The following is a 15,345-nucleotide window of genomic DNA, read 5'->3' on the forward strand; positions in this document are numbered from 1 at the left end:
AGACCCTATATTCCACATACAAAGGCTACACTATTGCCTTAGTAGGAAAGTTAGTTAGAGAAGTGGTAATGGATTTGTCTTCATTTTTTCTTTCAAGTCATAGACTTATGGACTATCAGAGCTAAAAGCGAATTCTGGGATCATTTAGTCCATCTCCTTCATTTTAACAGACAAGAAGACTGAGGCTCAGAAAGATGAAATGACACTTGTCAGAGGTTACATAGCCAGTTATTGATAAAGCTGAGACTAGAACTCAGGTCACCTGACCTCTAGGGCAAGATTATTTTCACTATACCATGCATTTGGAAAGTGGTTAGCTAGGGTTAGAGGTATAGTCTCTGGTTGGGGAAACAAAGGAAATAAAGGTCAAATCTACCAATAAGACCACATTTACATAACATTTTAATAAAGTCTTTCCCTCAGAACAACTCTGTAGACAAACCAGTGTAAGTACTATTATTGCCATCTTAAAGATGAGGAAACTGGCTCAGAGAGATTAAGTGACTTGCCCAGGTCTTTTTCTGCCTTCAAGCAGAATGTTCCTTCCATTAAACCATACTGCCTTCCAAAATCTGTGTCCTGAATTGATTCACATAGTATTTTAACTAAGAAGTGCACTGGAATTATTTTCTGGGTTTTCTGTAAATGGAAATCAAAGGAGCCAGGTTCTTATACCAGTTCTGCTACTTATTTACTATTTGTCCATGGGCAAAACACTTAACTTTTCTGAAGTTTAATTTCTTAATTCATAAAATGGAAATAATAATATTTTCATTACCTACCTCATAGGTGTGGTGTGAGAATCAAATGAGATAACAGATGCAAAAGCATTTTAGTTATGTCAGCCATCATTATACATTGTGTAGTTAACAGAGAGAAAAATAGTAACAACAGGGGAAACTTTGACCAAATTAAGTGGATTGCAGATTAAATGGTAGACAATGCTTGGTCTCATGTTAGATGTAAAGCAGACATCCTTCTCCCTGTGAACATTAAGACTCCATGTGGGAAATTAGCTAAGACCCATTCCAAGTGACCTCACTTCTCTGGGAAGTAGAAACTCATTTCCCCAAAAGAGCACCTTCTTCTCGTACTTCATCTGCTTACCTGCTACAAGTTGGGCTGATGGCTCCATGGGAATTGCAGTCACAAGAGAGACAGAGCCCTTGGACATTGGTGCTGGTTGGGTAAAAGCCCTCCTTGCAGGAGTCACAGTGAAGCCCTTTGTAGCCTGGATGACACTCACACTGCCCTGTGGTTTGGTTGCATCGGTTCCCATCCAGGCTTCCAACTATACTGCAATTACACATGTGTTCTGCAATAAAAGAAGAAAAGAGTTTTCATCAACCAAGCATCTAATGCTTTCCATATATATAGGGTCACAAGCTTTTTTTTTTTATATAAGGCTTCATAAGGCTTATAAGAAGAGAGGCAATTAATTTAACCTCTCTTTCTTCTTGAAGAAATGACTTCTCAACATTCATCTTTTGGCCCCTAAGTATGTCTGTACTTTGTGTTTCTTTGGAATGGAAATATCAAAAACAGGGCCTCCATTTCTTTCAGTCATAGGCACTTTCTTGTATGACATGAGTGATGAACACAGGTTTATTCAATAACTTCAATGCACAGTTGCATAAGCATCCGTAGATGGATAATTATAGTAAGCTATAGCAGGATACAGAAGATAACAATATGGTCACATTTACATTGTGTTCTATGGTTTACAGAGTACTTTGCCCACAACTCCTCTGTGATGTAGGTAGTAAAAATAGTCTCATCTTTATTTTACAGATGAGGAAAATGATATTTAGAGAGAAAAACTGAACTTCCCCAATGACTTACCACCTAGTTGGTAAATGATACATCTGGCACTCATACATACTCAGGTCTTCTGACTCCCAGTCCAATGCTGTTTTATGGTATATCACATCAACTCTCACAAAATATTTCCACAGCCAGAGTCAGAAGATGTAGCTATTAAATTTCTAGTAAATGGTTTAACATGTTCTTCCCACAACAAGAAATGCAAAAGATAATTCATTATTTAAGGATTAGTACATCATGGGCTCTTCACTAAAGTCCTCTATTGCCTCATCCTAGAAGGGAAGTGACCCTAGCTTCTTAAAGGCTAGGCCGTTAGAATGTAGGTTCTGGCAGCCCTGACCATACTGGAAAGGCTTCATGAATGAATCATAATGAACTACTACTGTTCTGTCCCTCAAGTACCAGTTTAGCCAAGTTCAAATACATTTTCATTACCAGTTTGGCGACAAGGTGATGAATCTTTTTTTTTGTCCACAGCATTTTTTATAGACATCAATTAAGTATCCAAACAAATAAAATGACAGATCCTTGAAGTATATCACAAGCAATAAATATCTAGTAAGGTATACAGGTTCATCTTGAATAATATTTTAAAATTATCCATACAATTCTGAGACTATGGAATTTCCCATATAAAACAACTACTGGAAAGTAAACCTTTTATTTGGAAGCATCTTAATTCAAACATTTGTAGGGCTAAAAACATTTCCAATTTGAAAATATTCATCCTTTCAGTAGAACACACATGGTAGGGGGAAGGAAGGACAAAGAAGACTGATAGCCAGGATTCTTTGGAGCTGTTTTGCAAATACATCCATCCTTTGTGTGAACAGCCTTCCCAAGAGTCATTAATACCATTCGGCATATGTAAGAATTTCAAAAGGCTTATTGCTAAAATGAAGTGTAGACAGGATCCAGCCAAACAGAAGCAGTGTAAGTTGAAAAATACAGGGAGGTTTAAAGTTCATTGTATACTTAAGGGTTGAAAATTTTGGATTTGAGTCTATGCACTGTCACTGAGTAGTTATGAATAAGTCTTCTAACTTCCATGAACCTTAGTTTCCTCATCTGAAACATAATATTTATGTTACCCACGGCTTTACCCTTCTATGTGATATAAAGTGTAGGTTATCTCAAGCCTGTGTCTAAGCTAGACCACCAACTTCCTTCCACGATGAGGATTATGACTGTGATTACAATATCTATGTGTGACATCTCTTTGACAGGGTTCCCTTTTTCAGGGTTTCATTTCACTCTTTTTGAATATGTGGTTTTCTATTTATTGGCATGAAAATCTGCCAAAGGTAGTTTTGTGGCAAGACTCTCACTCCAAAGAATGAAAACAGCTCTGAGAAGGACATTTCTATTTCTTCTGGAAATTGGCAGAAGTACACCATACATTCAAGCTGCTTTTGCTTGACCAATTTTACCACACATTAAACTAACCAAACTGGACTGGCTATGGGTAAGCCTATCTCAAGTGACAAAGACCAACAGACCCTATAATCAGTGTGGAGTATTTTATTCCATTATTCCACCAATGATGCACTTCCATCCTGGAAACTGAATCATTGTCCCAAGTGGGTAAGATAAGATTAGTGACTGCTCTCCCGCACCCACCCTACCAAAAATAAAATAAAATAAAACTAAGTGAGCCTAGGTGCTATGGAGGAAGGGAAAGCAACAATAAAACAACAACAAAAACCATCCAATCGTCTAACAACATGAACAATAACAGAACACCCAATCACCCAAAGCTAATGGATAAACTTTCAGTGGTAACCAATCATCTAATGATCTGTCTGAACAAACAGGATGGTCTCTTTATTGCCCTCTAAACATGCCAGCAATTTTGTAGATGGGATTATTGGGAAATTGGATTAGGTGTCCTTTAAGGTCCTCTCCAACTAATATTTGATATTTTAAAATTTGGTGCTCTGCGCTCTAATGTCCATTCAAACTCAATCATTCAATGATGCTATATCACTTTGTTCATAGTCACAGACACAGAGTAGAAAGTGGTCAATTATTTTAAGTCATTCATAATTTACAGATGCCAAGATCTGCTTTAACTGCCTAGGGTTTTTCTTTCCACAGATAAACATTTTTCTTCAACTATAATGGGCAACTGTTTTAAAGATGGTAAAATTCAAGACTAAAACCTACTAATATATTTTGCCTTTTAATAGTATATAGAGGTCAGAATAGGCCATCAAGCAACACCTGTTCTTTATAACTTTGACATAGCCTGAAAAATGAGGCTTATAGTGGGGGGAAAATATAAAATAAGAATAATTAGTCATCTTAAGACTTGATAATAAGCTTGGCATATCAAATTTATCTATACTTCTTTCAGTACAAGAATCACCACTTAGAAAACTGTGAGTAAAAAGGAGTAATGATGTCTATTGCTTTACATTCAAAGGATCTTATTGCAACAGGAGCATAACATCATAAATCACTTTCCTCCTTTCCATAGAGGCGAGCATTTGCTCGAGGCCAAGTTGCTTCCAGCAGCTTTCAGCAACTTAAGGAGTTCTAATTTGATGTGTGTGCAGGACAAAAGATCTGTGCTGAGAAGTTACTGTTGATGAGATACAAATAAACTGCTTCACTTACGCTGAGCTGTGCCAGAAAACCCAAATATATTGGGGGCAAGAGAATGGGACTAATTCTGAAATCTAGCTTACCACGAAAAGTCAAGAACTCCAGAGTAACCAATGCAAATGCAATTTCAGTAGAGGATTCAGAAATTGCAGTAACAATATGTACCATACGCTGAGTAATCCAACTCTAGGGATAAATTCATTCTGTTCATTACTATGATGGTTTTGGACAAGTCCTGGGAAACTGAATTAGTTCTATGTTCTACAGAAATTTAAAAGGGGCATCAATTTAAGGGAGAAGTAAAGGAATATCTATGACACCAAGCTCCATATTCATACATATATAACCTGTCCTACAAATTAGGAGACAACATGATGTAAAGAGTACAGATTTAATAATAAGGTTCAAGTCTTGACTATGATGTTTATCAGCTGTCTGATTATGACCTGTGTGATCCTTTACTGTTTTGAAACTATGTTTTCTCATCTGTAAAATAGGTATAACTATAACTGTTCTATCTACCTCACAGTAGGGGTATGAGAAAAGTGAATTCAAAATTTTTAAGCACTGTGAAAATGGGTTATCACAATATGCTAGGGTTTCAGAGAATGTTAAAAAAAAAGTAAGTCAAATGTTGGCATTTGTCTACCTTAAGAAGAAATGAGGTCATGGGCACATATTTAGGAAGGGGAAGTAGACTAACGTGGGAGAAGGAAAAAGATGTGCAAGGGTACTCGAAGGCAAAGATCCCTAGTCTCTGTCTTAAAACGCCCCAAAGCAAATCTAACCACTGCTCAATTCCATTGGCAACCTCAATATGGGATGCACCTTGCTAATTACCTAAGTCAAACGAGTATTAGCTAAATTAATGCAAAGCCCAGTGTGTAGTGTGGCAGAATTGATATTTATTAGATTCCAAATGAAGCCAGATATTGTGGGATTTTAGAAAAGAATGGAACCATCTAATCTTCTCCGCTTAGTTTCTTTGTTAGGAAACCAAGGCCAAGGGGAGATAAATAATTCACTCAAGAGAGGAACACAGGTCTGATTCAGCTTTTTTTCCTTTATAACCATGGCCTTGGTGATCCTTAAGTAACTAATGGAATTTAATTGCTAACCATTAAGCAGGCCGCACCCATATTTTCTCTATGTGCTTTTGAACTTGAGATTCAGAAAACCTAGTGGTATAACAGAAAGAGAACTGGATTAGAAGGCAAGAGACCTGGATTTTAATCCCACTTCTGCAGTTAACCAGTTATGTGACCATTGGCAACTCACTTCACGTGTCCAGTCAAATCAAATCAACAAGCATTTATTAATTGTTTACTATGTGCCAAGCACTGTACTAAGTGCTGGGGATATGATCACAAGTAAAAAGAAAGGCAGTCCCTGCTCACAAGGAGCTCACATCCTAGTGGGGGAAGACAATACATGAAAGGGAGCTAAAAAAGCAGGGGTGGAATTGGGTGGGTAAGGTACACCTATGTAGAGGAATAGTAGCAAAGAATGAAGAATGAAGAATGCCTGGTCTGGGCCCTTCCCCAAAATGGGGGTTACATGAAGATTTCACTAATGGAAGAAGGTGGCTACAAGGGAAGATGCAGCAAAGTATGGAGAATATTTAGCTATAATTTTCCTCATTTGTCACATGAGGGAATTAGATTAGATCATCTCTGCTATCCTTCCTAGCTTTCACATTTCAAGGTTCTAGTCTGCCTCTCACTCTTATCAGATGAGGCTAGTCAGTTATCAAGCATTTATTAAGAGTTTAGTGTGTGCCACAAATTATGCTAAGTGCTGGGATAAAAAGAAAAGCAGGAAAAGTCCCTGATCTCGTGAAGTTAATATTCTAAAGACCGAAACAAACATGAAAATAACTAGATACATACAAGATATAGACAGAAAAGATGGAAGGTAATTTCAGAAGGGAAGACACTAGCAGCTGGGGAAATAAGGAAAGGCCTCCTGTAGAGGGAGGATCTGAGTAGGGTCTTGAAGGAAGGCAGTGAAATGAAGAAGTGGAGGCGAGGAAAGACCATCCTAGACTGGGAACAGCCAGTACAAAGGCATGAAAATGAGAGATGAAGTACCAGGTAACTTGAGTAAGTACAAGTAGGCCAGAATAGCTAGATTATAGCGTACATGGAAGAGATTAAAATGTAAGAGGACTGGAAAGATTTTAAAAGGCCAGTTATTGTATTATTATAGTCAGAGCATTAATATTTGATCCTGGAGATAATAGGGAGCCACTGGAGTTCAGTGAAAAGGGGAGAATAACATGATGAGACTTATACTTCAGAAAAATGACTTTGTTACAGAAGGCCATTTTGTATGTTACTATGTTCTGTACATGATGGAATTAGAGAATTTTTTAAAAAGTCCTCTGATGATCATCTCCATAGATGCAGAAAAAGCTTTTGACAAAATATAATACTCATTCCTATTAAAAACTCTAGAAAGCATAGGAATAAATGGAGCTTTCCTTAAAATAACAGTAGTATTTATCTAAAACCAACAGCAAGTATTATTTGCAATGGGAATAAGCTCAAAGCCTTCCCAATAAGATCAGGGATCTTTGATCAATGAATAAATTATAAAGGAATCAGTGATGCCTATTATCACCATTATTATTTAATATTGTACTAGAAATGTTAGCTAAAGCAATAAAAGAAAAAGAAATTGAATGAATTAGAATAGGTAATGAGGAAACAAAACTTACCAATCTTTGCAGATGATATGATAGTATACTTGGAGAATATCAAAGAATCAACTAAAAAACTAGTTGAAATAATTAACTTTAGCAAAGTTGCAGGATATAAAATAGACCTACATAAATCATCAACATTTCTATATATTACCAACAAAGTCTAGCAGCAAGAGGTAGAAAGAGAAATTCCATTTAAAATAACTGTAGATGATATAAAATACTACCTACTAAGACAAACCCAGGAACTATATGAACACAATTACAAAATACTTTTCACATAAATAAAGTCAGATCTAAACAACTGGAAAAAAATTAGTGGATAGGCCAAGCCCATATAATAAAAATGACGATTCTACCTAAATTAATCTACTTATTCAGTGCCATACCAAATTACCAAAAATTATTGTATAGAGGTAGAAAAGTAATAAAATTCATCTGGAAGAACAAAAGGTCAAGAATATCAAGGGAATTAATGAAAAAAAGTGTGAAGGAAGGTGGCTTTAATTGTACTAGATCTTAAACTATATTACAAAGCAATAATCATCAAAACAATTTGGTACTGGCTAAAAAATAAGAATGGTTGAACAGTGGAATAAATTAGGTACACAATACAAAGTAGTAAATGACCACAGCAATCTTGTGTTTGATAAAAGCAAAGATCTAGACAAGAGCTTACTATTTAACAAAAACTTCTGGGAAAACTGGAAAGCAGTTTGGCAGAAAGAAAGTGCAGACCAATAATACATCATACCATATACCAAGATAAGGTCAAAATGGGTATACAATTTAGGCATAAAGAGTAATGTCATAAGCAAATTAGGGAAGCATGGAACAGTTTACCTGTCAGATCTATCGACAAGGGAAGAATTTATGACCAAACAAGAGATAGAGAGCATGACAAGATATAAAATAGATAATTTTGATTACATTTTTTTTGCATAAACAAAACAATGCAGCCAAGATAATAAGGAAAGCAGAAAACTGGGGGAAATTTTTTACAGCATGTTTATCTGATAAAGGCCTCGTCTCTCAAATATATAGAGAACTGAGTCAAATTTATAATAACATGAGTCATTCTTCAATTGATAGATGGTCAAAGGATATAAACAGGCAGTTTGCAGAAGAAAAAATCAAAGTTATCTATAGTCATATAAAAATCTCCTAAATCACTATTGATTAGAGAAATGTAAATGAAAACAATTCTGAGGTATCATCTCATACCTATGAGATTGGCTAATATGACAGAAAAGGAAAATGACAGATGTTGGAAGGGATGTGGGAAAAGCACTCTTGGTGAAGTTGTAAACTAATCCAACCATTCTGGAGAACACTATGTCCAAAGGGCTATAAAACTGTGCATACCTAGTAATATCACTACTAGGTCTGTATCCCAAAGAGATTAAAAAAAAAAAAAAGGAAAACTCCCTATACATACACAAATATTTAAAGCAGCTCTTTTTGTGGTGGCATAGAATTGGAAATTGAGGGGATGCCTATCAATTGGGGAATGGCTGAACAAGTTGTGATATATGATTGTTGTGAAATACTATTGTGCTATAAGAAACAATAGGCAGGCTGCTTTCAGAAAAACCAGGAAAACCTTACATGAACTGATGCAAAGTGGAGTGAGCAGAACTAGGAGAACATTGTATACAGTAACAACAATATTGTACAATGGTCATCTGTGAATGACTTAACTATTCTCAGCAATACAAAGATCCAAGACAATTCTGAAGGAACTATGATGAAAAACGTTATCCACCTCCAGAGAAAGAACTGATGGAATGTGAATGCAAATCAAAGTATAATGCTTTTTTAACTTTATTTTTCTTGGGTTTTTTTTGGTCTGTGTATTCTTTCACAACATGACTAATATGGAAACATGTTTTGCATGACTGAACATGTATAACCCTTTATCAAATTGCTTGCCTTCCCAATGAGAGTGGAAGAAAATTTGGAACTCAAAATTGTAAAAAAAAAAAAAAAAAAAAAAAAGGTTAAAAATGTTTTTACATGTAATTGAAAAAAACATTAAAAATTTAAGGAAAAAACATTCCTCTGATTATATCAGTTAGTCAGTAAATAAGCATATATTAAGCATTCATCTTGTGACAAGAATTAGCAAGGAAGCCAGTGTCACTGGATCACAGAGTATATAGAGAGGAGTAAAGTGTAAGAAGACTGGAAAGGTGGGATGGCATCAAGTTATGAAATGTTTTAAAAGTCAAATAAGATTTTATATTTGATCTAGGAGGTAACATAGAGTCACTGAAGTTTGTTGAATAGGGAAGTGATACGGTCAGACCTTCACTTTAGGAAGATCACTTTGACAGCTAAATGAAGAATGGACTAGAATGGGGAGAGATTTGAGGCAAAGAGACCAAACAGAAGCCTACTGTGATTGTCCAGGGATGAAGGGACAAGAAGCCAGCACTAGAGTGGTAACAGTGCCAGAGGTTACAAGAGATGTTATGAAGAAAGAATTGACAAGATTTGAATGAAGAGTTGAGGATGAAACCTAGGTTGCAAGCCTGGATGACAGAGAGGATGGTGGTGCTCTTGGCAATAATAGGAAGTTAGAAAGAGGGGAAGGTTTGGAAGGAAAGATGAGCTCAGTTTTGGACATATTGAGTTTAAGATGTCATCCTATGTCATCCAATCCAATAACTCCCTGGGAGAACAATCTTACTGAGGCAGATCAGCAACTGCTGGTCTGTAACACACACTTAGAGATTTGCCTGGACGCACTGAGTTTAAGTGACTTGTCCATGTCAATATATTTAATATGTGTCAGAGGCAAAACTTAAACCCAAGTCTTCCTAACACTGAGGCCAGAGCCACTATACTCATAATAATAGCAACATGGGCAGGATACCAGAGACCCTTCAGTGGAGGAGTTAAACCATTCTGCTTTGGAACTCTTTCTTTGTAGTCATGCTATTTCGACTGGTGAGAGGCTACTATGTCTAGAAGAACCAAGATCCAATTATTTTCGCCTCAACCATCTCACCATTCATGTTTGCCTACCTCTCCCTCTTGTACTAGTAATAAAAATAAAATTAGTGCAACTCTTGCTTTCTTGAAAGGGTGTGTTTAATAGACTACCCTATGGCATAACCCACCATTGTTGACTATAAAGACCAAAACACCATTTCCTGGTCAATACTCTCCCTTATGTGTTGTCTTCTCCTATAAGAATTTAAGTCTCTTGAAAGAAGGAAAATAGTTCCTTGAAATGTATGTTTATATTTGCATCCCCAACACTTAGCATATTGCCTGGCATATATTAAATGTTTATTAAATTCTTTTAAATTCAGTTATTCACTCATATGTGATAAAGTGACCATGTAAAAGGCATGAAAGTCAGTAAATGGAGAGCTCAGTCAATGCTTTAGCATCCCTTAGATATAATTTTTGTATTGAGTAGATCCTATCTATATGAGGAAAATACGGACAAGAAATGAATAAAATGAGTATACAAGGAAGGAGTGAGATAAACTGTGAAGGGAATGTCCACAGTAATTCTATGGTACACTTAAAAGTTTACAATATATCTCACATACATTATTTAATTTGATTCTCAGTCATTTTACATCATTCAAGTAGTACAACTAGTACTTTTTGTAGATGGAGGAACCATGGGCAGAGATGTACAGTCAGACTTGACAATGGTCACATAATTATTAGGTAGCAAAGCAAAATGCAAATCCAGCTTTTCTTGAATGCTTTTTGCAGTATCCCATGTGACTTCTATTTGATTTAGTAGATATGCTCAGATAACCTAGCTAAATTTTTCCCTAATTATGTATTAAGTATGGCAATAATGCAGTGCCCTCACTTTAGGACTTGTAGTGTCAGATAGAAGGAAACTTTCATCTGATTGAAAAGAGGGAAGGACCAACAATATTGCTTTTTAATCTGGCCAATTCTTATACTCCAGAGTAGCACAAAGATGACTGTGGCATGACTGATGGCATGTCACCAATGTGCAACGAAGAAGAGGAACAAGATAGGAAAGAAGGCTTAATCACACTATCTGGAATGAAACACTGAAAAGCTCATTTGCTTGCCTGGCAGAAAAAGCAGCATACTTCTCCATCACTAAGTCATACTTTTCCTTCCAAGGCCCAGTAAGTCTTGGGGAATCCTACAGAGTGATGAACAGAGTAAAGTGTAAACACAAAGGCTAACAGAGGAGCATCGTCAAACATAGAGAAATGAATCCTTGGCAACTTACTCATTTAGCCTATGAAAGGTAGTATAGAATTCTTGTCCAAGTCCAGGAGATGAAGGATAATCTAAAAGCTCTTATTAAATTATGTGAGTACTTGAACATAGAGATATGAGCATATAAGTAAAAAAAAAAGGTGGGGGACACTAAGTAGGGTGTCCTGTTCATCCTAGTTGTAAAGAGCCCCCTGTGAATTTGTTGCATATTTTCATTGTTTGGTATAGTCACTATCCTATAGTAGTGAGAACACAGGATTTGGTGTTATAGAGAGCTGGGTTTGAATTCTAGTTCTATTTTCTACTTTAATATTTTCAATGTTTCATTGAGTTTAAAACTCAAGTCTTGATGCTCCCAAATATAGTGCAAGTGCTTTGGGCTCTAAGTCCAAGCATGCAAAGTCAATGATGCAGCTTAGTGAGAAAATAAAGATGTTAGATAATAAACTTCATGCCAGAATGTCTGCAACTGTCGTCGGTTATGAGTTTGGTGTTAATGAATCAATGATTTGCTATACCACAAAAAGGAGGAAAGTATTCACAAAAGTATTCATAAAACTGCTATAGAAAATGCTAAGGTAACCCGTCAAGTGCACAATGAGGGAATAATTCCCTCATATGATCATCTGACACTTTAGAAGGTAAGATTCAGGTTAAAAAAATGTTTTAGTTTTAAGAATTTTATTGCCATATGGTATTTATGGTACTGCAGATTGAATGCATTATACAAAGTGAATATTGTCTGAAATCAATGGTATTTTTTATTCAGATGTTAGCACAAAACGTCACAAAATTCTAGAAAATTACTATTGAGAAAAAATGTTTTGCATGTTACCAATTTTATTTTGTGCCCTGCATTATTTCATGGTACTGTGTTAAGAAAAATGCATTTTATTAGAATTAATTTTTTAATAAAGAATTCTATGCATAAAAGTGTATTTTCAACAATCACTATCAAAAGATTACAGTTTTTGGTGGTCTTGGGAACCTAACTCCCTATTTCCCATAGTTTCAATGTATCAGCATACGTTTTTTGACTTTTGCATCATTTTCTAGGAATGTTACCCCAACAAAAGCTGAGGATTGACTATGTGTACATATGTGTATATAAACACATACATACACACATATTACTAGGCATTGGTAAAGAGGTAAAAATGAGATAAGACATAATTCCCTGCCCTGAGGAAGCTTACAATCTATTGGAGGTAAGACAAGTATATAGATAACGCCCATAAAAGTTAAAATATAAGTACATAGTGTAGGTCCAAAGAGAGATGTGAGATATTCCAGGAAGAAGATACCAATCTTTTAGCTGGAGGGAAAGGGACTGAAGAGAAACAGGTAAGGCTTCATTAAGTGGCTGGCACCTTAGTTAGGCCCTGGAGGAAAAGAAAGATTACAACAGGTAGAGATGTGAGAGTTTATTTCAGAGATAGTCAACAGCATTCAAAAAGACATATTTGGGAGGATGAGATCAGAGAAGGAGAGAACAGTTTGGTATAGTCACTATCCTATAGTAGTGAGAACACAGGATTTGGTGTTATAGAGAGCTGGGTTTGAATTCTAGTTCTATTTTCTACTTTAAGAAAGTCACTTCCCTTTTCTGGGTCTCAGTTTCCTGTAAACTGATGAAAGTGGAGAGATTGGGAGGATGGGCATAGGCAGAGTTAAAAGAGATGAGCTCTAAGGCCTCTTCAGACTCTAAATCTGATGACCCTATAATCTTGTGAGCAGTTCTATTTAGCTAGATCTTGAAAGGGAATATTATAAGATAAATCTGGAAAGGCAGACTGGAACATCCCATAAAGATTTCCCAAATGAATCGCAGGATGTAAAGTTTTAAACCACTATGCTATCATCTGTCCCACAAAAGCAGTCACCATCTGACTTAAATCCTAACATTCAGAATCAAAGAATCTCCCCCAAAGTCCCAACTTAGTTTTAGAAAGCTAGATCCCATGCCCATCAGGCCCTAAACCAATTGGACAATGACATAATGGTTGTAGGACCACAGCCACAGTAGTGTCTGGATTGAGGGGACAGAGGTCAAACTACTGGCCCAGACTCTTCCATTTATTGTACGCACAATATAAATACTGTCAATGTGCAAAAGGAAAAGAAGCAAAATATCAAACTGTGCATTAGCTAAGGAAACTGACAGAGGTGAAGTGACTTGCCCCTGAGTCACATGATTAATAAATGGAGAAAGAATGACTCAAATCTAACTCCTTCATCCAAGTCCACTGTTCTTTCTGCAGAAATACAGCTATCTTTGAATCTAGACAGTCCTGAGTCCAACAAAGCAGCCTTTCTTCACAAACCCAATATGGGAGCTAGAAAAATAATATGCTCTCCTGATTTTAAGATGGTGTGAAAAAGACAAACTGATTAACAAACTGAAGGGAGGAGAACCAGGCATTACCTAACAATTTACTTCGGCCTATACGTCAAAAGATGAAAAAGCCCATGTGACACTAAGCCTGGCTGCTAGCCTGATTTCCTGTGTGTATGGAACATTTATTTCCAAATATACACTTTATTAGGCCCATATTTCATCTTCATATGTTTACAATGGAAGGATCTTAGAAAAATCCTGATTTTAGGGAAAAGGAATTATCAGCAGAGAGTTTTATGTTTTTATAAGGCTCTTGCTCTAGCATAAAAGTGAAGCTCAAATTACACTTCACATTTATGAAATACCAGGGCTGCCTCTCACAAATCTTGCCATAGCTGGGAAATTTAGGAGTAAAGCTGATGAATTTCTGGAGGTAAACCAGGCTTGTCTAGAAATGTGGAAATTTACAAGCTAAACTGTCAAAGAAAAGCTTGATCTCTTAAAATAAAAATTCATCCACATAAAAAAATTCCAAATGCACATTCATGAAATGCCTTTTGTTCACTTTACATCCATGCCATGAAAACAAAGGAGTTTAGCCCAAGCTTCTGTGTAAAAAGTTTTGATCACACTTGAAGCACTAGGCCATTTGCCCAAGAGTTCAAATGTTAGAACACAGACTGTTGCAGTTAGAAGGGACCTTAGAACAGAGAATGGCAAAATATAGAATGTGCCAGGATGGTGACTGGAAAGAACACTAGATTTGGAGTCAGTATACCAACTTTAACACTTACTGTATGACCTAAGGCAAGTCATTTAATTTTTCTAAGCCTATTTCTTCATTTATTAAATGAGAATAAGAACACTAGGACTATCTAATTCATAAGGTTGTTGTGTTGAAAGGGTTTTGTAAACTGTAAAGTGCTACAGAAATGTGAGCTACTCTTTTATTTTGGTCTGAACTGCGATTTCATTGGTGAAGGGAATTCCCCAAGAGGAAATCCCTGCTACAAGGCAGATGACCAACTGTTCTGACAACGTTGAGAGTTACCCAGGGCACAGAGGGGCTATGTGACTTTTCTATGCTCATAATGCCAGTAAACATCAGAGATGGGACTGGAATCCAGATCTTCCTGATTCTAAGGCCAGCTTTCCATCCACTAAACACTGTCCCTCATTTTTATTTGCCTCTATTACTATCATCAAAAAAATAACAGAATGTTAGGAGATTTTTGAGTTGAAATCCTCTAGTCCAAGCTATTTATTTTAGAGATGAGAAAACTAAGGACTACAGAAGAAGAGTAATTTGTCCAAGGTGATAAAGAGAATAAACAATGCAGCCAGGATTAGAACTCAGCTCTCTTTAGACTCCCAAACCAGTGCTGTTTATGCTGTAACAGGTTGCCAACAGCTAGAATGGGGACTTAAAGAGCCTATAATCAAGACAAGTCAACAAGTATTTATTTATTAAGTCCTTACTATGTGCCAGGCATTATGCTAAACACTAGATATAGTCCAATTCCTTAATTTCACAGATGAGGAAACTGAGGCACAAGAACCTAAGTGTTAGACCTCAGCCCTCCTGATTCTCTTCTTTCCACTCTATTCTGCTACCTTCCCTAGGTCTTCAGTCAGTAAATAA

At 36.3% G+C, this 15,345-nt stretch overlaps 1 protein-coding gene across 1 annotated transcript in view; it reads right to left on the reverse strand.

The window, feature by feature from the left end:
• LOC114047119 (multiple epidermal growth factor-like domains protein 9) overlaps positions 1 to 15,345 on the reverse strand; it is a 126,132-nt gene that overhangs the window by 44,880 nt on the left and 65,907 nt on the right. The window contains exon 2 of the mRNA XM_027867860.1: positions 1,108 to 1,315. Within this exon, the coding sequence (XP_027723661.1) occupies positions 1,108 to 1,315 (208 nt within the window). The remainder of the gene's footprint in view (positions 1 to 1,107; positions 1,316 to 15,345) is intronic.

The sequence above is a fragment of the Vombatus ursinus genome, unplaced genomic scaffold (genome assembly GCF_900497805.2).
Source record: "Vombatus ursinus unplaced genomic scaffold, bare-nosed wombat genome assembly UNPS02014786.1, whole genome shotgun sequence".
NCBI classification, from domain to species: Eukaryota; Metazoa; Chordata; class Mammalia; order Diprotodontia; family Vombatidae; genus Vombatus; species Vombatus ursinus.